This window comes from Mirounga leonina, unplaced genomic scaffold (assembly GCF_011800145.1).
Source record: "Mirounga leonina isolate KUSES-001 unplaced genomic scaffold, KU_Mleo_1.0 Mir_117, whole genome shotgun sequence".
Lineage (NCBI taxonomy): Eukaryota > Metazoa > Chordata > Mammalia > Carnivora > Phocidae > Mirounga > Mirounga leonina.
This window is the reverse complement of record NW_023270274.1, coordinates 6,181,033-6,204,286: the sequence shown is the minus strand read 5'-3', so window position 1 is coordinate 6,204,286 and position 23,254 is coordinate 6,181,033. Positions and strand designations below refer to the sequence as shown.

General features: G+C 42.0%; 1 protein-coding gene across 5 annotated transcripts in view; it reads left to right on the top strand.

The window, feature by feature from the left end:
* LOC118007297 (lysophospholipid acyltransferase 2) overlaps positions 1-23,254 on the top strand; it is a 118,193-nt gene that overhangs the window by 37,724 nt on the left and 57,215 nt on the right. For 4 of the 5 annotated variants that reach the window (XM_035000319.1, XM_035000317.1, XM_035000318.1 and 1 more), the window contains exons 2-3: positions 9,835-9,980; positions 16,343-16,420. In XM_035000319.1, the coding sequence (XP_034856210.1) occupies positions 9,835-9,980; positions 16,343-16,420 (224 nt within the window). Of the gene's footprint in view, positions 1-4,350; positions 4,673-9,834; positions 9,981-16,342; positions 16,421-23,254 lie in introns of those variants that run through there. The other variant, XM_035000320.1, reaches the window with a different exon arrangement.

The window sequence follows — 23,254 nt, the reverse complement described above, 5'->3', positions numbered from 1 at the left end:
AATGGAGGGAGCAGGGACCCCTGAATCAGCCGCCAAGGGAGGCTGCCCCCTGGCCGGGGAATATCCGCTTCAGGCTGTAACATGAACCCCAGTTTTGTTGGGGCCATTACCTATTTTTGGGTGTCTGTTTATTACAGCACCTAATGTTACCATAGCTAATGCATAAAGTTTAACAATTAAAAAGTCAGTATCTCTGTAACCACCCGGGGAAAGAAATAGAATATTACCCCCCTGGATGTTCCTCATTGTAATCTGATCCCTTCCTCCGCAGTTACCACTTCAGTGATAATCATTTCATGCTCTTCTTTATAGCTTTACTGCTCAGGTAGGCATCCCCAAACAGTGTGGGTTGTTGCTTGTTTTTTGGAGTTTTTTATTAATATATGTTTTTATGTTGTTTGTATTCCTCTGAATGAATTCAAGAGATGTGTGGTTTCTTTCGTACAGCATTGTGTGTTGAATTTAATCCATATGTTGTGAAAAAAATCTGTAATTCTTTCATTTTCATTGTTCTGTGTAATTTCCTGTTGTAAAAATATACCACAATTTAGCTATTTTACTGTTTGTTTTTGAGAGAGACAGAGGTGAGGGGAAGCGGAGGAATAGAGGGGAAAGGAGAGAAAATAATCTTAAGCAGTCTCCACGCCCAGCACCAGCAAGGAGCCTGACTTGAGGCTGGATCTCACGACCCTGAGATCATGACCTGAGCTGAAATCAAGAGTTGGATGCTCAACAGACTGAGGCACCCAGGTGCCCCTAACCATTTTACTGTTAATGGGCATTGGGTTTTTTCTAGCATTTGGCTATTGTGAATCACACTGTTTTGAATATTCTTGTACATGTCTCGTGGTTCCCATATTATACCTCTAAGTAGTGAAGTGGCTGAGTCATAAGGTATGAATAGTTTCAGTCCTGTAAGAGAATGCAATTGTTTCCCAAAGTAGTTGTGTTAGCCTTGTATGAGGTCCCATTGTCCACACTGTAGTCTATGCTTGGTGTTGTCAGACTTAAAATTTTGGCAAAACTGGTGGGTATTTAACGGTATTTTTATATATTTATATTATTTCCTAAAGATTTAAAAAGTGTTATGCCTTGCCTTTGTCACCCATCATATCTACTTGGATTTGAGGTTGGTTGATGAGGATATGTTTCCCAAACATAGCTACACACAGGTTTTGCCTGGGGAATTAAAAAAAAATTCAGGTCCTGGTTTAGGCTTGGGGAATAAAACCTTTGGGGCAAGTATCCATTTCAAACTAGCTGTCTGGGTGATGCTTACACAGCTGGATTTACACAGGTAGATTTGAGCACAGTGCCGATGATGTTAAAGGTTGTTCTGTCTGTGGGGCCTTGAGAACCCTTTTTTCCTTGGTTATAGGCTGCGTGCCTCACTTCCCACCCCAGCAGTGTGGGGTCTCCCAAAGCCTGGCTGTTTACCTTGCAAGACACTGGCTGAAAATGTAAATGTACTATCTAAAAGCCAGTAATACTATAGAAAAGTAACATTAAAACAGATTTTGTATTCCCTTGATAAGAGATATGGAGGTAGGAATTGATATTTTGGGCCACTTTTGTTAATATGTTGAGGATTGTACTCCTCTTGAGCTGCCTCAAGGTTTAGGTTTTTTTACTCTAAACTTTTTTTTAAATTCTATTTTTACTCTAAAATAAGTCAATTGTTGGTTTATAGAATGCTTAGTTCTGATGTAGTGGTAATTGACAAAATGTTCTTGGGCACGTGTAGCAGTTTACACATTTTTTCATTGGAGGGGGAACATTTTTAAGCTTTAAAAATAAAGTATATTAGAAACAACAAATGTTGGTGAGGATGCGGAGAAAGGGGAACCCTCCTCCACTGTTGGTGGGAATGCAAGCTGGTGCAGCCACTCTGGAGAACAGTCTGGAGGTTCCTCAGAAAGTTAAAAATAGAGCTATACTATGATCCCATAATTACACCATGGTGTATTTACCCAAAGAATACAAAAATACTAATTTGAAAAGATCACACACTCCTATGTTTATTGCAGCATTATTTATAATAGCCAAACCTATGGAAGCAGCCCAAGTAGCCATCGACTGATGAATGGATAAAGAAAATGTGGTACGTATATACAACGGAATATTACTCAACCATAACAGAGAATGAAATCTTGCCATTTCAACAACATGGATGGATCTAGAGGGTATAATGCTAAGTGAAATAAGTCCGTCGGAGAAAGACAAATACCATATGATTTCACTCATATGTGGAATTGAAGAAACAAAACAAATGAACAAAGAAAAAGACAAACCAAAAAACAGACTCTTGACTATAGAGAACAAACTGAGAGTTACTAGAAGGGAGGTGGAGGGGGATGGGTGAAAGAGATGATGGGGATTAGGAGTGCATTTATCATGATGAGCCGAGCAATGTCACTATATTGTACACCGGAAACTAATATGACACTGTATGTTAACTATGCTGGAATTTAAATTAAAAAAGTGTATCAGATTTGCCTGTGGCTGTCCAATAAAAATACAATGTGATCCACAAATGTTAACCATATATATAATTTTAAGTTTTCTAGTAGACACATTAAAAAAGTAAAAAGGAACAGGTGAAATTAATGCTCATAAAATATTTTATTTAACTTTGTGTGTTCAAAATATTTCAGTATGTAATCAATATAAAAATTATTAATGAGGTAATTTTACATTCTTTTTCGTACTAGGTCATTGAAGTCTGGTGTGTATTTGATATCTCGATTTTGAGTAACCACATGAAAGAGCTCATAGTCACGTGTGGCTGGTGAGCTCCTATTTCATAGCACAGATCTGTTCAGAAAATTGCACAATGATGGGCGCCTGGGTGGCTCAGTTGGTTAAGCGACTGCCTTCGGCTCAGGTCATGATCCTGGAGTCCCTGGATCGAGTCCCGCATTGGGCTCCCTGCTTGGCGGGGAGTCTGCTTCTCCCTCTCCCGCTCCCCCCTCTTGTGCTCTCTCTCTCACTCTCTCTCTCAAATAAATAAATAAAAAAAATCTTTAAAAAAAAAAAAAGAAAATTGCACAATGATGAGTGTATAACTTGATATGCATTTTGAACACTTCCGAAATCCCCTCCTCGTGTTCCAGGAGAGGGAGGAAATTTGAAGCGTAACATTTTCTTAGCTACACGTTAGTTAAAGTGTAGGCACCCTTGGTAAAAATGAGAAAATGGTAGGATCAGGTTCAACTTTGGAACTAAAAGAAAAAGCCTAAGACAGAGTCACAAGGTCTGGATCCCAAATCTTCCATGCTTGCTGTTTCCTTTAAAGTAGAGATAACATTTAGGTCACATGAATATTGTGAGGATAAAATTACACAGGTGGAAAAGGTTTGAAAATACTTATGAGAGTACTACAACTTTAGGCTAGTAGTTATTCCTTTTGTGGGGGAAATGGGAGGGGTTTGCATAGGGGGTTTCACTACATCCAGCATTGGAAATATTTTTAGTCTGCTTCTTCTCCATGACCTCCTTCTCCGGAGTGACCAGTCTGATAGTTTGATGCCTGGTTCTGTGCATGTGCACAGGGAAGCAGGGCAGCGTGTAGTGAGCAGCATAGAGCTGCGTCCCCAGGGTGGTCCCAAGGGTTACCTGAAGTTGGCCTGCCAAGCACACGGCCTGTGCCTAGAGCTCACCTGCTGTTTGTTGAGCACTGACAAGTAGGGACGTGTGGCATTCATGAAGAGATTATGTGGAGACAGTGCTAATGTCTAGCACATTGTGGGTGCATAGCAGGTTCGTCATTAGTACAGAAAATATATATATAATGAAGGAATGTATACGTAGTTTGGGTTTTTCTTCTGTTCTGCAGCTTGTGCTTTTCACTTACTAGACTACCTTGGTGATCTTTCACGTCAAAACATACAGATGTATGCATTCTTTTAACCACATTTTACTTTTTAAAAAATTTTTAAAAGATTTTATTTATTTGAGAGAGGGAGAGAAAGTGACTGAGAGAATGAATGGGAGGAGGGGCAGAAGGAGAAGTGTGGGACTCGATTCCAGGACCCCGGGGATCATGACCTGAGCTGAAGGCAGATGCAAAACTGACTGAGCCACCCAGGCGCCCCTTCCTATTTTTTAATTATGTTTTTTCCTATTGACTTTTAGTTGTTTCTACATTTTGAATATTAAAACCCTTTGTCATGTATCTCATGTACGCATTTTTTCCTTCCAGACTTACTTATAACATTATTTTAGTGTTCTTTTGTTGTGTAGAAGTCTTCAACTTTTGTGTAGCAAAATCTGTTTATTATGTAAAATTAATATTATTTATTATGTTATTTATATTACTCAATAAGCTTATGTAATCTCTTACATTCTTGTCTTGGACATACATAATTTTAGTTATCTTAGCAAGTCAGAATAAGCTAGATTATGCGGGGGTGAAAAACTATCTCTAAATCTCACAGGCTTAGAACAACAAAGGTCTGTCTTGCTACTTGTCTAATTACAAGTTGGCAGGGGGGCTTTGCTCGTCGTTTCTGGAACATTGCAGATGGGAAGACAACTCTGAAGTCTGAAGGTTCTGGTTCTGCTGATTAAGGGGTGACGCACATCACTCTGCTCACAGCTCACTGGCCGAGGCTCGTCATGGCGGGGAGTCAGGAAATTCATTCTTCCTCTGCCCAGGAGAGGAGAAGCAGCGGTAGGTGAATAGCATGAATGACCACCACAGCTGAGTACGGACCGTTAATTTATCTGGAATTTGTTTTTAAGTGTAGGAGGCAATACATTGATTTCTTGGTTTCTTCATCTCTAAAACAGAGAGTAGAGCACAACTTAAGACGGTTTGTGTGGGGATTAAGTTGATAATTGTAAAGGGCTTAGAATGGTTGTGTTAGTTTGGGTCCTCGAGGAGCAGTTCGATGCAATCGACCTGGGGAAGTACTTGGGACAGAAAGCCGGAAGGGCCTGGAAGAAGGTGGTAGAGCCAGCCGCCTGCAGGTCTGAGTCCTGTGGATGGGGTCCGCAAAGCCAGTCTCCAGTGTCCTAGAAACGGGCCTATCTTCTTTTCCTGCCACACCCACTCATGGGGAGCAGCCCATGGAAGTGGGACCTGAGCACGCCCTGGCCATGGATTTCAAGGGCACTGCGAGCAACCGTTGGTCAGGTGGAGACCTGAGAGGGGCCTACTCACCCCTGGCCCACAGTAAAAATGCAGGCTGGTGTTAGCAGCAGAGCTGATGAAATGGGGTGTGATTTTAGTCTTTCTAGAAGAAGAGTCCTTTACCCTATTCACATTAATTAATTAATCTTTGAAATAGCTTTTAAACTACCTAAATACTTTTCCTCCCCAGTTTTACTGAGATGTAAGTGATATATGTGATTGTATGAGTTTAAGGGGTACAACATAATGATTTGGTATGTGAGCATATTGTAAAATGATCACCACAGTAAGGTAGTTCCCATCCAGCGCCTCCCATAGTTACAGATCGCTCTGTGGATTCTGAGTTGCGGTGTGTCCTTTGGAAAAGGTGAATTCAGGAGCCTCCTAGGTCACTATCTTGGATCCTTCTCTCCCTAAATGCACTTACAGATTTATTTTGGATATTAAGTATTTCAGTATTTCTTTGAATGTCCTTAAAAAATAATTAATCTTGTTGCTGTTACATTGGAGTGTCATAAATTACTGAGTAGTAGGCTTTTAACCTGAGTGCCTAGACACTGACTTAATTGTGAGATCAAGCCACGTCATTTGGTGTTGAAGAAAATACTTCTCTCACCAGCTCATGCAAAACATGCTCCTTAAAGAACATCCTCTGATGTGTCTACAACTGTTGCTTTTATAAGGACTTTTCTGTGCAGCTTTTTTTACTGTTACCAGTAATTCTTAAATTAGCTAAGGTTTTCCAGTTTTACTTCTTTCTTCCTTCCTGTACCCTGCCTGCCCTCCCCCTCCCCTACTCCCAAATTACTGGGGGCAGTTTCTTTGAAGGCACATCAGGTCATGTGTATATATTTTCAACAAAACAGCTTTGAAAAAAGAACATTAAGTCATTTTAGTCTAAATTTCTTTCCATCTAAAAGAAAGCTTGTAGAAAGGGTTGACCTGTAACAAGTCAAAACAAATGTACATGAACTCCACATAGGATCTTTGTTATTGTGTTTATTAGCAATGGGATGTGACCGGTTGTTGATGTTCTGTTAAATAGGGTGGCATTGTTTTGCAGATAGCATCCTTTCTAAAAGTCTTGTCTGTAGCAATCAAGTTTGACCTTCAGACATTCTCTAGAAGTAGAGAGGCAGCCCTTGATCAGCCTAGAACCAGTTGGACTTAGATACCTGTTATTATAAGTGACCTGGAGTTGGCTGAGTAAAATGGGGAAATGGCACCTTGTTCTGGGGATTAAATGTGATAACCAGTGCCAAGTACCCAGGACATGATGTATCTCCAGATAGCGTAGGTGTGTTCCTTCTTTCTTGCTCTCTCCCTCTCTGGTAATCTTTGGCCTCCCCAGCCCTACCCCACCCATGAAAGAATGACTGAGATAGGGTTTCAGTTTGGCAAAGTTTTACCTTTAAGACCTTTCAGAACAGTTATTTGAACATTTGGGTGTGTATGTCTTCTATGTAAGGTAGTAGTGTGGACTTCTGCATCTGGGTGTCCTATAGCTTCTTTTCTGGATACGAATTCTGCTACTCCCTCCTCCTAGAGTTCCTGCCGTTGTCTGACCATCCAGTTCCTTATCCTCCCAGCCCAGACACAAGGCTCAAACGCTGGCTCTGCCTGGGGATGCCTCCCCAGGTCTGGGGGTTGGAGTGCTCCTCCTCTGGCTTCTCCTGGGGTCTGAGCCTTAGCGCTTAAATTGTACTCTGGTTCTGTGTCTGTGACTCACTCTTGGGGTTTTTTTGGAGCAGGACCACATTTTGTGCATCTTTGTATCTCCTGCACAGTTGTCCTGGCCATTAGTGGATAAATTATTAGTGGATAATTTATGAATTATTCTTAAGCTATTTATTTAGACAGGTCACCTAAACATTAAGACGGAGTTTCCTTATCTGCTCTGGATATTCCCTCCACATTGTCCTTTTTCACCATGCTATCATTTATTAACGACCTGTTGCCCTTCACATTCGCTCATCCCTTCATCTAGTGACCAGACCTGACAGTCCTCTGGCCTGAGCATCCTTTGAATTGGTTCTCTCCTCTCTGTCCCTGCAACTGCAGGCTCCTTTCTCAGGGAGGCTGATATAGCAGCCTCCTGTCCTTGTTCTGTTCCTGCCTTTGCAGAAGCAGAGGGTGGACCACATCACTTTTTTATTTTAAAAATTTCCAGTGGTTTTTCAGTTCTTACGGGCTCAGCTGTAAACTCCTCAGCATGACACACAGAGCCCTCACTTTCCAAATCCACCTCCCGTTCTGGCCACCCCCACCTTCCAGGAGTCCACATTGTGCTCCTTCACATTTTCATTTCTCAGTGGTTCCTTCACATTGTTTGTTTTTGTCATTTGTTTGTTTAAAATGCCCTTTCCCGGGGTGCCTGGGTGGCTCAGTCAGTTAAGCGGCTGCCTTCGGCTCAGGTCATGATCCCAGAGTCCTGGGATCGAGCCCCGCGTCGGGCTCCCTGCTTGGTGGAGAGTCTGCTTCTCCCTCTCCCTCTGCCTGCCTCTCTGCCTACTTGTGTTCTCTCTCTGTCTCTCTGTCAAATAAATAAAATCTTTAAAAAAATAAAAAATAAAATGCCCTTTCCCTAATTTTCCAACACTATTGGCTCCTATACCTCGAGGATTATCAGGACATATGGGGTGTTTTTTCTTTTTTGTTTTTTATATCAACCTTTGGGTTTACCCCCAAAGATTTTGATTCAGTGTCTGGAGTAAGACCTGATCTCATTTTCTTTATCTGTAAGATGACAGTGTTGAAATGGGTATTTACAAAGATACAATATTTTGTATGTCAGTGGCCCAAGAATGCTTCTATGATAATTATCACACTTTGTTTTATATTATACACTAATGAAAAGAAAAAGGGAGGAGGGAGACAAGGAGGGAGACAAGGAGAAACTCCTCAGATGGTTGTGGATATCAGCTATGATTGGGAATCCTGTCACCTGCCTTGAGACATTCATCCTCTATGTGCTTTCCTATGGTGCGGTGTTCTTAAAAACACTTTCTCATAGAACCTTTAAAAAGACGTTTAATAGTTGAGTTGAAGTTCTTTGTGTACCTATTTTCTTTTCTCATTAGATTCTAAAGTTATCCAGGGCTAGGTCTGGGACTTGTGCATTTTCTGGTTTCCTAACGCTTTGCCCATCATAGAGGCCCTATACATTTTTGAAGAACTCAAGGGTGTTTGAAATGAAGTTTTTAAACTGGATGAAGCTTTGCAGATGTAAGTAGTATTTGTATCGAAAATATTTATTTTTCTGATGTATTTACTTTCAGTTTAAGAAAATATTGTTAGGACCCTTTAGGAGGGAAAAGTGCTTAAAACCTGTTGGAATGACAATTTGCTTGTATTGAGTCTGACTGTTTCAAAGAACAATGGTCCCTTAGACAAAGTACAACAATGTTCAACTGTTTTTCTCCTTGTAATGCGAGAAAAAGCACATAACTGTGTGTGTCTTTAGGCAGAAGTGTCTCTATGGATCTATGGCAGCATCTACATGTAGATAGTGTGATTTGTTCATAATTGAGGTGCCTGAAACAGTGATTTTGTTGTTTTGTGTTTTTTGCAAGCTCCTCATGTCAAATGGATTTTTTTCTTCTATTTAGATTTTAAGACCTATTTTCCTTAATAGTCTATGAGAAAAGATTTCATAAGAAAGAAATGGAGATTTTTCTTGTGTCTTTAAGTACCAAAGAGAGGGCTCCTGGGTGGCTCAGTCGGTTAAGCGACTGCCTTCGGCTCAGGTCATGATCCTGGAGTCCCTGGATCGAGTCCCGCATCGGGCTCCCTGCTCGGCGGGGGGTCTGCTTCTCCCTCTGACCCTCCCCCCTCTCATGCTCTCTATCTCATTCTCTCTCTCGCAAATAAATAAAAATAAGTACCAAAGAGATTCTTCTTCTTAGCCTTTTATGCCTTGTTTTGCCAGGGCGGAAGTAGTAGGGGAGAGAAGAACAGCCACACTGATGTCAGCCCGCGCCTCATTCCCACAGTTAAGAGCAGGGTCTCTGCGGTCATGAAGAAGATTAAAAACGGACATGGTGGACTTGAGAGTAAATGTGATTCCTCATTGCTTTCTGAAGGCTCCTTCCGCCCTTGTCATTCATCCACTCGCCGCCTGCACCAGTCCTTGAGATCCCCCAGAGCTGAGGCGGCCGGTCCGCGCCGTGCCTAAGTGGTGGTTCTAGACCCGCCGTTGCCGTTTGACGCCCTCCGCCGGGAGTGGCCGCGAGCTCCACGTGGAGGAGGATGCATTCCACCAGACCCTCGGGGATGCTGGCAGATCTTGGCCCAGGGGGCTTTTGGAGAAACTCAGAGCCGTTCTTTTCTAATAGTCAGAGGGATGCCTGCGTCATTAAGACACATTTTTGTCGTTCCCTAAACCACAGGGTCCCCGTTCCGTTCCTGTGTCTGCATCCCCGTGTCCTTCAGGTTCTGCCAGGTGCCCCTCCAGGCCTTTCCACGCTGGGTGCCACTTGGCCCTGTGGTACAGGGAGGGTGCGCCCGCCCGTCTCTTCGAACTCGGAGCTGTCACCCCTGCCAAGGCCCCGATTTTTGCTTTTGTTTTTGTTTCTCTTGTAAACTTGGAAGGTCTTAATTTTATATACCTTTGGTGTGTTTGTCCGGAGAACTTAAATGTGACATCAAATGAAAGAGTCAAGTCTGCGTTGCTAATACGAAATTTTAATTTTTCTTTACAGGTCAACTTTGTAGTGTGCCAACTCTTTGCCTTGCTAGCAGCTGTTTGGTTTCGAACTTATCTACGTTCAAGCAAAACTAGCTCTTTTATAAGACATGTCGTTGCCACCCTTTTGGGCCTTTATCTTGCACTTTTTTGCTTTGGATGGTAAGTAATTATTTTAATTATATTTAAATGAAGACTTTGGACATCTTTGTGACTGAATGTGTACAAAGATACATTATGTGGGTTTTGTTCTTATCTGTTACGTGTAAAGTTTTATGTTTTTGTTTTTAATAGAAAAAAATCAAGTGTGGAGGATGGGCTCTGTCTCTTCAGTTTGGGCTCAGAGGGCAATTTACTATTTATAATATATGAAATAGGACAGATGAAGAAGAAAGACATACAAACATTTCCTTTAGGCCTGAGTAGTTCTCTTCACCTATTTTGCACATCTTTTATGCCAAGACAAATAAACCACTTAAAGTAGTATTTTCTTACTGTGCGTTTGGGTGCAGCCCAGTGATAGAACTCTATTACCATTTTTTAGATGCTGCCATTAGTAAAAAGAGGTTTTTTTGTTTTTGGTGGGGAAGAATTCTTTATGATAGAAAGCCTTCATTTATGACCCTTCAGGTGTGTGGGTTCCCTTCAGTTAGCTCCCTTCTTAATTGCAGGGCTTCCCGGCGAGCTCTAAATACAGAAATACCCTCCTTCCTGTTTGTTACAGGTGACTGGTTGGGTGACAGAAGCAAATCAGGAGAAGAGCACACAGTCTTGGCGAAGCAGCAGAGACTCAGTGGAAGGGCTTCTTTGTGATTTCTTCTGAATTTTCCTTTTTATTTATTTTTTATTCTTTTATTTTTAAAGATTTTATTTATTTGAGAGAGAGAATGAGAGAGAGGGAGCACATGAGAGGGGGGAGGGTCAGAGGGAGAAGCAGACCCCCTGCTGAGCAGGGAGCCCGATGCGGGACTTGATCCCGGGACTCCAGGATCATGACCTGAGCCGAAGGCAGTCGCTTAACCAACTGAGCCACCCAGGCGCCCTGAATTTTCCTTTTTAAGTGAGAGCTCATGCTGTTTGCTCATTTGCTGTACTATTAACCCGCTCACAGATAAGGCTTTGTAGGTTTGCTCTTCTGTAGACTCTTGTTTGAGATGAAAATTCCCTGAGAGGGGAGGATGCACTTGCTGGATCTGTGCTTTAGTAGTTCCTCTTGTGGGGTATAGGATCTGCAGGACTTTGATATCGCCTCTGTGTTTGTGCGAGCATGTTGTTTTTGATTCTTGTGAGGGTTGGGATATACTGGCGTTTCTTAATCTAATTTTTGGCTCTGGCAATTGCAGATGTTTCCTAGAAACCAATGAAAAAAATCAATCAGGGATCATTTATTCAGCCTCTACCATATTGCCACGTGGCCAGTCCTCTGATAGGCGCGGCCAGTTGTAGGTATCTCGTCCTGAGACTTAGAGCTGTTCTCTTAATTCCCACATGCCGTCTTTTCTGCTTCCTTCTGATGACAGCAGATTTGTAGCATCAAAGTTTTCCTAGTTTTCCCAGGTGATTCTATTTAAATTTCTCATAAATCATACCAGGGGGTAGTGTGTGTGTGATTTTTGTGTGTGTGTGTACATATATATATACTATTTTTATTATGAAACTTTTCAAATGGAGATGTACAGAGATAATGAACCTTTATATGCCCATTACCCAGCTTCAACAGTTTTAAAAATTCCACCATTCTTATTTATTCACCATTCTTATTTATTCCCCAACTTATTTTTTTTCTGAATTAAAATTATATCCCAGTCTACATATTTCACCCCTAAATGCTCCAGTATTTAGGGGATACATTTTATTTTTTACTTATTTACTTATTTATTTTGAAGATTTTTTAAATTTATTCATTTGAGAGAGTGAGAGCATGAGAGAGCACAAGCAGGGGGGAGGAGCAGAGGCAGAGGGAGAAGCATACTTCCCGCTGAGCAAGTAGCCCGACACAGGACTTGATCCCAGGACCCTGGGATCATGACTGAGCTGAAGGCAGACACTTAACCGACTGAGCCACCCAGGTGCTCTATTTTTTATTTTTTCAAATTTTATTTATTTATTTATCTGACTGAGAGAGACACAGAGAGGGAACACAAGCAGGGGGAGTGGGAGAGGGAGAAGCAGGCTTCCCACAGAGCAGGGAGCCCGATGTGGGGCTAGATCCTAGGACCCTGGGATCATGACCTGAGCTGAAGGCAGATGCTTAATGAGCGAGCCACCCAGGCACCCCTTTAATATATATATATATATATATATTTTTTTTTTTTTTTAAAGATTTTATTTATTTATTTGAGACAGAGAGAATGAGAGAGAGAGAGCACATGAGAGGGGGGAGGGTCAGAGGCAGAAGCAGGCTCCCTGCCGAGCAGGGAGCCCGATGCGGGACTCGATCCAGGGACTCCAGGGTCATGACCTGAGCCGAAGGCAGTCGCTTAACCAACTGAGCCACCCAGGCGCCCCCCCTTTAATATATTTTTAAAGACTTATTTATTGGAGAGAGCATGCGTGTGCATGTGACCAGGGGAAGGGGCAGAGGGAGAGGGAGAGAGAATCCTTAGGCAATCTCCCTGCTGAGCGGGAAGCCCAAGATGGGGCTTGATCCCAGGACCCTAAGTTCATGACCTGAGCCAAAATCAAGAGTTGGATGTTTAACTGAGTAAACCACCCAGGTGCCCCTGGGGGACACTTTTTTTTTTTTTTTTAAAGATTTTATTTATTTATTTGAGAGAAAGAGAATGAGAGCGAGCGAGTACATGAGACGGGGGAGGGTCAGAGGGAGAAGCAGACTCCCTGCCGAGCAGTCCCTTAACCAACTGAGCCACCCAGGCGCCCTGGGGGACACATTTTAAAGAGGGGTTGAGGAAGGCTTATAGTTCAGATTGGCCAAGTCCAGGGACACCATTCATGTTGTGGTCAGTGTAAACAGAGTAGAAAATTGAAATGTAAGTAGTATCTTTTGGAATCGGACAACACAGAGCACTGTGAAGGTGAACATGCTCTCTTTCCTTAGGACTCTGTACTGAGGAGGTGTTTTCTTGCTGAGAAGCCTTTTCAGATGCTTTATACACAGTGCCATGAGGAACCTGACCTTACGTAATCCTTAGTATTTCAAATCATATGTGAGAACCAGGATTTTTAAAAATAGAGTTCTCTGATCTTTTTTTTTTTTTTTCCTTGAAGAAGAAACGTTTTCTATTCCTTTCTTTGGGAAGAGAAATGTTTTTTTACTTCTCTGTACCAGGTCTAAATAACTCTTCGCTAATTAGAATGAGTAGGGGAAGTAGAGTGTCCTTTCAATTTGCAGTTTAGCACTTTGGTTTTTTAGGCTCAAAGGCAGTCATGTCTGCTATTGATTTTGACAACTTCCCTTTCGGAAGACATATGTTCCTTCTCTGTAAATAGAATTGATCATTTTACCTACTTCTATTTGGTCTCGGCCTTTTTTTTTTTTTTTTAACCATCATCTGCAAGTTTGTTTTAACTGAGAATTTGCTTATACTTTTTTTTTTAAATGTTTTATTTATTTATTCATGAGAGTCGGAGAGAGAGAGAGGCAGAGGCAGAGGGAGAAGCAGGCTCCCCGCCTAGCAGGGAGCCTGATGCGGGACTCGATCCCAGGACCCTAGGATCATGACCTGAGCCGAAGGCAGACGCTCAACCATCTGAGCCACCCAGGCGCCCCAAAATTTGCTTATACTTTTAATTATTTATTTAACTATCTTCGATAACAGTAAAACAGTATTTATTTAACTATCTTTTGATAAAAGTAAAACTATCTTTGATAACAGCTCTATGCTAGTGGAATAGAGCTTGGACTCTGGAGTCAGCCTGGATTCTGCTCGGGGCTTCTTGGGCAGGTAGCTCTGTTACTCTGGACATGGACTTCCAACACTTTTGGCTCTACCTTCTCATCTGTGAAAGGGAGTCAGTGATCATGGGGAGAGCTGAAAGTTGTCGTACTACAGAGAAGAGCTTAGCACCATAGCCAGCTCACTACGAACCTGGAAAGTCACCCAGGGGCAAGACCATTTTCATTATTATCATCTGTCATTACCAAAGTCCAGGTGGCAGTCCAGATTGGAAATTTTCTGTGTATCCAATCTCTTTTTTAGTGTTTGTCACACAGTATTAACGTACTCTGTTATTTGTGTGTCTCTGCCTCTACACTGCAAGCTCTCTGCGGACCGAGACTGTGTCCCGCTGACTCTTTATTCCTAGTGCCCAGGATGGTGCTTGCCAGAAAACCCACACTCCGCACAGATCCGTTCAACAAGCGGGGAGGTGTTTCTCCACCTTTTTAAACTTGCGTTCTTTTTTGCTAAACATACAATTTATACCTGTGTTTAGTGTGATTTGAAATTCAAAATAAGATGTGTTATCTAAGAAAACCCCGAAGTTTTGAGATAAAGGATCACTTTCTTCTCAAAGTCCTCGGGTGGCTTGAGAGGCGTGATGCGCAGTCTGTGGGTCCCGCCCCACTCTGCCCCTTGAAGAGTCAGCCAGTGGGTGAGTTTCCTTTGGGTGAGTTTCCCGAAGGAAACCACTTGAGTTTTAATGTCAGTTAGGGCACTAACCACGTATGTGATTTTAGGACTTAGTTTCCTCAACTCTAAAATGATGAGGGTTGGATTAAAGACCTTTAGGATACCTCCTATCTTGAATTTCTACTTTACTAATCATACTTCATAGTTGAGTGCTTACTGTGCCAGATACCCCAGTCAACACCCCGCACGGATTCTCTCTTAAGCCTGAAAAATACTACATGGCTCCTCTGTATTTATTCTGCTCCTTTTCCTAATGAGAGCAAGTGGAGTGGCTGCATGTGGGGGGATTATGAAGAAAGTCACCAGGTGCCATAAATGAGGGGAGAAGCACCTCGAGGCTTGTCATGGAGGTCAGTGACGCAGAGGTGAACGCAGATCTGCCTCATATGGACAGACTTGTACGGTCACAGTGACAAAGGCTGGTACAACAGGAGGCTGGCAATGTGCGATGTCGCACCCCGCAAGATTGCCAAGCACATCATCTGAACGGTGGTGCCAAGGGAGTCTAGAAGGAACCGTGACACAGTTTGAGAAAAAAACTTGTAGCTTCTAGAGTTGTTGTGGTTCCAAGGAAATCTACTCATACAAGAGGAGAAAAGTATTTCCCCAAGAATCCTCAAAAAAAATATTTTTTAAGACCAGTATCTTTAATGAGTTCTACTCTCAATTAATAAAGCCCTTAAAAGTATGTAGTAATCCTCTTCATCATTTCCCCATTAAATCTGTTAGTGAATTAATGCTGGCAACCAATAGGAGGTGGATAATTAATTAGAAAAGTGTGTTTTAATCATGTCTTTAAAGCTTCCTTCTGTTTTAGTTTACACTCATATATGTTTTTCTGCTTTCTCATGACTTTCTAGTTACAGTAGTTTTCCAGGCCGACATTGTTTTCCTTTGTGTGTTATGTGTGTGTTAGACAGGGAGAGAGAGAGATGGACTGACATCCTCTGTTCAATGGGTTAAATAAGTTTCTTCTGTGGGCCTGCCTTGGAACCTCCTTCTTATTTATAATATTTCTATGGAAAAATGTATTCAAAAGGTTAAGTAACTTTCCCACATTGGAGATGCCCGTTATTCTATAATGACTAGCTTACAAAGTAATTTTAATCACAGGTTAAGATCCTTATTTATATTTTAAATTGTGTACAATGGTTTGAAAATTTTTTCGTAAATTATTCATGCCATCAAAGGGGACAGGAAATTGTGAGTTCATGTCTGTGTGCCCATGTATGCATAATCTTAGGGATAGTTTGGATTGAGTTTAAAACCAGAAATCCTAATCATGTTTGCCTGAATTTTGTGATATGAATGGATAAATTAGTTCTCTCATTTAATGGTGGATTGCCTCATTGGAACATTAGAAAATTCTGTGTCACCTCAGCCAGAATGTTTTATAGATGGATGACTGCAAATGAAGAATTAGAAGATCATTTGATTTGAGCCATCATGCTTTCAGAATAAACAGATTTGGGTGTACCTGGTTTTCAGTCAATACTATTATTTGGTACTTTTTGTTGCTTTGTGAGAAACAGTTTTAGGTATTTGGGAAAACAAATAACTAATGTTCTCACAGGACTATTCTGAAATCCAGATTTATTACTCCTTTTCCCCATTGTGCCTTGAGTTATGGAAAAAGCTGTAATCCTTGAGCTGCATAACCCCACAGTGCTTCCATGTAGCTAGGAGACGGGGAATGTCAGGGCACTGAGTGTGCCTTTATGAGGTTTCGTTTTATTTTTCCAGCTCTTCTGGGGCTTGTGATATGGGACCCCCTCTAAGGTGTTCACAGAATTCTAAGCTCTGGAAGTTAGATTCCTTACCTTTTATCTGGAGATGCTCTGTGTGATCCATGAGCACTCTGTAGCCTCAGTGGTCTCATCTTGATGTCTGTGAGTGGGTACCCGTTTCTAACAGTGCTCTTACTTTTTATAGGTATGCCTTACATTTTCTTGTACAAAGTGGAATTTCCTACTGTATCATGATCATAATAGGAGTGGAGAACATGCACAAGTAAGTGTTCCTCTTTATTCCCATATCAATATGGATTTCCCTATAATAGAATTAGGTCAAAATATAATTCTGTTACATTAAAAATTATTCTAAATTGTGATAATGTTCTCAAGAAGAGCTGTCATAAATTACTTAAAGCAGGCTTTCTCAGCCTCAGCACTGTTGACATCTTGGGCTGGATCATTCTTTGATGTGGGGGCTGTCCTGTGCACCGTAGGATGGTGAGTGGCGTCCCTGGCCTCCACCCACTAGGTGCGAGTAGCGCCTCCTCCCCCCGCCCCCTCTGAGCTGTGACAACCGTGAACGTTTCCAGATATAGTCAAATGTTTCTTGGGGGGCAAAACAGCAGACATGTCGTGTCTGTTGTGTTTTTGGAATACAGTGCAGTATCTACGAGTTCTCATGAGGCGTCTGTTGAATGAATGAATGAGCAAATGGATGAATGATACTATGACTCCTGCATGACAGCAAGCCCTTTCCCTGTCGTCTCCTGAAGCTCTTGCTTCAGGGCCCCAGGCCCTGCCTCCTTTAGAGCCCCTGAGCTGCGTCTCAGGGCTGCCGTTATCGTAGCCCCGTGTCCTCGTCTATCTGGGGCAGAGTCCCTGACCTAGTTCTCGAACCTGCACATCTGTGCTGGGCTTTACCTCGATCTCGATCCCCAGGGAGAGTGGAATGGGGGGGCAGAAAGGATGGGAGTGGGAGGATGGGTCTCCTGCAGAAGAGGAAGAGGAGTAGAAATGTGTTTTGGGCATCCTCCTGTAATCAGGAAGGCCTTTTCCCTGGAGAAGGCAGAACAGTGGGGCTGGGCTCTGTGCTGCTCAGATGTGCAAAACAAGCCTTTGTGGACGGGCGTGGGAACCTCAGCGCCCTTCATGTCAGCTTTTTGTTTTCTGACTTTTCTATGGGAAAACTTGTTTTGAGTTCTAAAAATTCTCAGACTTCTGGAACACAGCACAAAGGAACTGCCATTATCTAAATACAAACAGCAGAAATGTGGGATGGTTAAAACAGAAAGAGTAGAAAATCTCCTTAGCCTAAAGAAGTTAAGCTGAACTATTTGCATTATAAGTTGGCAAGTAATTTTCAACAAAACAGATGACCTCAATAAAAAATGTAAAAGGTGTAGGTATATACAGTAAAATCATACTTGTTCAACAGGCTGCCAGGCTGTGGATGGGGTTATATTGTCAGAGAGGTAGGAATTAGTTTTAAACTTACCGTTCTATCACCTTGCCTCCCCACCAGTTTGAACAAACATTTCTTGTGTGCCACAATGTTTCCAGAAACTTAAAGATAATGGAGATGTGGTCCTCACCCTCTGAAATGCACTGTTGGGTTGGAGATACTAAGACAGTCAGTCATGCAACAGATATTTGTTAGCTGATACTGGGATCCAGTGATGGGTATGAGGACGTGCTCTGTCTTACTGTCGAACTACCAGTCACACCACGATGAGTGTTAGAAAAGAAGAATATACTCAGGGCTGGGGAAGCATGAAGGAGGGAGCGTCTAGCTGGGAATGCTAATCAACTTCATGAGGACCGGCTGTATGTGTATCAGCCATTTACTATATGTCCAGTAGAATAAAACAGTTGGGAACAGAGTACGGATATTTGGTGTTAAGGAGAAATTACGCTAACGTATGTTTTTAAGAATTGAGAAATATTAACACCTACTTTCCTCAGATGTCTCCTTTGTTTTTTTTTTTTAAAGATTTTTATTTAGGGCGCCTGGGTGGCTCAGTTGGTTAAGCGACTGCCTTCGGCTCAGGTCATGATCCTGGAGTCCCGGGATCGAGTCCCTCATCGGGCTCCCTGCTCTGCGGGGAGTCTGCTTCTCCCTCTGACCCTCCCCACTCTCATGTGCTCTCTCTCTCATTCTCTCTGTCTCAAATAAATAAAATCTTTAAAAAAAAAAAAAAAGATTTTTATTTATTTGACAGAGACACAGCGAGAGAGGGAACACAAGCAGGGGGAGTGGGAGAGGGAGAGAAGCAGGCTTCCCGCCGAGCAGGGAGCCCGATGCGGAGCTCGATCCCAGGACCCTGGGACCATGACCTGAGCCGAAGGCAGACGCTTAACGACTGAGTCACCCAGGCGCCCCTCAGATGCCTCCTTTATTGATGATGAAATTAACAGCTGGCTAGGTCATGGGAGAAGATGGAATGCAAACTCTGCCTTCCACCCAGGTGGCCTTAGTGGTTGGCTGGATGAGTAGAGGTTTGGAGTCCTGGATATATGGGTTTGAATTCAGACTCTGCTGAATTTTCGTTAGCTTTGGGACCTTGGCCAAGTCACTTAACCTTTTTGGCTCTAAATTGGATTAAACCGGTGACTGTGCTAAGGAGCATGTGCCCACCCGCTTCATACTTGGGGCGTCCAGCTGTGCTTGTGCTTGCATACAGTGTTCAGCTAGACGAAGAGGTGTTCAAATTCTGCATGAGATGCGCTCAGAGGTCATTCTTAGTTACACGTATTTTGCTGTTTTTCCTCCTGATGTCATGTTAGAGCTGGGCCATCACCCTGGCCACTGTGCACCGTAACTCATCTTTTCTTCTTCCCAGGACACGAACTCCTTGGCAGGGATCTTTTACTTATTTTTTAATCCCATGGTTGAGCATATAGATGATAGAAGCTCTCAGTAGGTGAGGTTATCTTTTCTGTTCTGAATGAGTATTTTGCGGCTTTTGCTTTTGAGTCTTTTTTTTTTCATGTTTTTGGTTTGGTATTTCCAAATCCTACATTCATTCCTGCGATAGGCCTTGAACGTCATGCTTGATGGGATAACTTGCAGTTCTGTTTGTGTTTCCGGCTCACTTCCTCCTTGTTCTTCCCGGTAGAGCCGCAGTCCTGGGTGTTGGGGTGGGGCTGGGGCAAGAAGAGGCAGCTGTAGCTGACCTGGCCTCGATGTCCATCCAGGAAGACCCCGAGGAGCAGGTAGTCCAGGGTCACGTCCACTTATTAACTGCTAGCTCTAACGAGACTCCTACAATATGGATTCCTAGACGAAAATGGCATTAGGAACTGCCCGAACTCTACTAGGAAGGAATGATGATCTCGGAAATGCCATCTGGCAGGCAGAAGCCTCAAGTCACTTGAAAATTTGTCCTCATGAAGTTAATTAGCAGCGGGTAGCGGCTCAGCGGGAACTCTGTCGGGAAAATATTAACTTCACTGAGAACAATCTCATGCTCCCACGAGAGGGAATAAAATGTGGCAGGAAGGAAACTGAACTCTTAGATTTTTTTCTCTTATGCTCTCCGTGGACCGTGTTTGAAAGCCCTGTGGTGGTTGGGGATAAAGTTACGGGCCCTTTTGGTATGGTTGTGCCAGAAGTCGAATTTCAGTTGGAAAACCGTAATTCTAAAATCGATTTTTTATGTGATCTTATTTTGATAATAGTTAATCCTTCTGTAATTATGGTGTATCAGTCGCTGTGCAAAGCCCATGCATTGGCACTTAATCCTAGCAATAGCCTTTGGAGGTGGCGTGGGAGACCTACCCACAGGGAAACATGGCTTAGTAAGTGATGGATCTAGGATTGGAACTAGGTGTGTCTGCCTTTACCCAGGGCCCAGGCTTTTTACCTCTGCAGATTACTTCTCAGCATTAAGCATGATGATGATGAGAATGAGTCATTAAAAAAGAAATGCCCTAGGGGCGCCTGGGTGGCTCAGTTGGTTGAGCGACTGCCTTTGGCTCAGGTCATGATCCTGGAGTCCCTGGATCGAGTCCCGCATCGGGCTCCCTGCTTGGCGGGGGGTCTGCTTCTCCCTCTGACCCTCCCCCCTCTCATGTGCTCTCTCTCATTCTCTCTCTCTCAAATAAATAAATAAAATCTTTAAAAAAAAAAAAAAAAAGAAATGCCCTAAATTGAGAAAAAAGGAATGAGAGCCAACAGGGTCCCCAACAAAGGCAGAGGTTTGTATGTGTCTGTTGCTCTTCCTTAGAACAAAGATGCAGATACCTTTTTCCAAAAAAATGCAGTGTCCTTGTAGCATATTGTGCTTAGGATCTAAGGTTTTTGAATATTCTCAATTCTCATAGGGAGGAAAACCTATTACTTGGCGATAGGATGTTTAGGTTCCGTTGGATTTCTGAAAAATCTTGAGGACATAGCATCATTCCATAAAACCCTGTACTCGGGGAAGGGCATGATTCAGTTTCCTTTATGCCATTCAGTCAATTATAGTGTCTCTTTTGGAGGTATTTGAATTCTAAATTTTATTTCTAATTGTATACTGGATCTCTCTGTTAAGGAGGGTTCGGTTATCCTTGAGCAAGTTTTTTTGTTTTTTTTTTCCCCCCTTAGGATTAAGCGAGGGTTTTTATAGGGGGATTATATTAATGTAGGGATGCTAATAAGACTGACACATCATGCCTTGGTAAATAAAGCTGTTACTTGGGTGATGCTGTTCATCTGAATGTGTTAGAGTACAGAGAAGTTTGCAAGGATTACTTGTGTAATGAGGTTCTGCCACAGCAGGTCTGTCTAAAAATGTCAAGATTAATAACTAATACCCCAAATTAATCACTTAAAAAACGAAAGAGTTTTGGTGATATTATCCAATTAAATGATATATCCTTCTTGTTTTGAAGATAACAATTCATATATTATCAAAATTTAACTGGATAGTTGTGATAATTAAAAAGAAGAGTAGTTTTCATTGGAAAACTGTAAGGACTCATTTTCTGGTTTTAGATACTTCTGGAAACTAATTTTACTTTTACATTAAGACCTTCATCCTTGCCAGAATGTTGAAAGAAAAATTAAAAAACTCACATAACCATCTGTTAGGATGATAAGCAAAATCAGTCAGTAATATGTCATAACACATGCCACTTACATAAAATATGTGGTCGTTGTCGAAGTTTTGTGAGAATAAAAACTTCGTGATGTTTTCTTCTTCTCCTTAACTTTTGAGTAAGAAGTGAGGAAATGGTTTTGGAAAATTAGGGCTTGCTAATGGATAGAAGTACCTGTGGTGTATCCTTATAGTAACCTGTTCACATGTGTGAGTTTTGTCTTCACAATGTTAGAAGCAGTATGATTTAAGAGAGCCCTTGGACTCTGACTTTGGCATTTAAATAATGGAGGGACTTCTAGGTGCCAGTCCCTTTGTGGAGTGCTTTTTACAAATATCCCAATTAACTGTCCCAACAGGCCTGCTTAGGAGGTGTTCCTAAGGTCCCAGAGGTCAGTTCACTTGAACACAGTCACAGAACCAATAACCGTCAGGCATGGAAGTCTGTGAAATTCATGTATGTTGTTAGATTATTTACCAGCATTCCTTTAAAGATTTGTTGTTGCGGTCTTTAGAAGATTTTCAGCTGTTTACCGGACAGCATACAAATCCTATTTATTTTTTGAAAGGGTAACAAGCACCATTGAGTCATTGTATTTTGACTGGCTTTCTCTTAGTCTTCATTAGAATGAAGTGTTGGGGTCTTTTAAAAATGCTTTAACCTTTAAATAAATACCCGAATAACAGTGATTTTAATCTCTAAAACCTCTCCCATTCTTTAAACTTGTTCAGACTTTTGTAAGTGCTGTACTTCAGGTCGATATTTACTAAAATACATAATAAATATAGATTCTAAAATGCTGTTTTAATGTCACTTGATGAGAAATAGAATTTTAAAATGCTTTTAGATAATTTGTGTAGGGAAAAAAGTACTGACCTCCTCCTACTTGTTGCTAGCTTACTAAATAATTCATATTTCGAGCAGTTATGGAAAGATAGACAGATGGTAATAGAAGACCTACCTGATGACCCAGAACACGGCCAGGCATTTTGGTGAAAGGGTATGATGGTGGGTGAGCGCGGGCATCTGTTTTTCACAGTGAAAACTGAGCTTTCATTTAATGAAGACCGGAAAGAGATGGGATTACAAGTCTTTTCCTGGCCTAGAAATTAATCTTGCGGTTATTACAGAGGATGTGCCCTTAGCATGACTTGTCTTGGGAAGAAGAGAGGATTGGGATGGGCTAGGCACAATTTGCCTTTCAGAGTTTTGGAAACTCTTGTCTGGAACTCCTATGGTTGGAACAATTTCCTTTTAAAATTACAGTGATTAGAAAGCTGTCTCTGAGATTACTATGCAAAGCTTTTTTCTTAAACATGAGAGCGCTAAAATGTTTAGAAAACAGACTTAAAGGATTGAAAAAAAAAATCCAACGGAAGAGAAGGATAAAAGTTAAGAGGTGAATAGTATAAACTCCCTGAAGGACAATAGAACATTAATCAATAATGTAGTCGTGGTAATAGCTAAATTACCATTAATAGCCAACATTTATGAAATCCAAATTCTATGTCAGATACACATCAAATGCTGAAGTGAATTTCCATGTGGTCGTCACGACTGCCCAGTGCTGGAAGCCTGTTCTCTCAGCTTCACGGTTGAGAGCCGTGCACCTGCCCCAGGTCCATACAACTAGTCCTCAGCAGGCCCAGAGTTTGAAACCAAACCTGTTCAGTACCAGAGCCCATGCACCCAGCCACTAGCCTCAGCTCCTCCCCAGCCGTACCAATGTGCGGATTTTCTATGGGAAACAATCAGTGTCCCACCCCTTTTATTTCAGGGTTGTTTTCCTTCCTTGTTATTTGGTGTGCATACAAGTAATATAAATTAATCTTAGTTTGAACACTGTATTGGGAAGCTAAAACTTGTAATTCTAAATCTTGGGTAATTTTTTTTTTTTTTTTAAGATTTACTTATTTTAGAGAGAGGGAGCACGAGCGGGAGGGGCAGAGGGAGAGAGAATCTCAAGCAGATTCTGTGCGGAGCGTGGAGCCCAATGCAGGGCTTGATATCATGACCTGAGCCAAAGCCG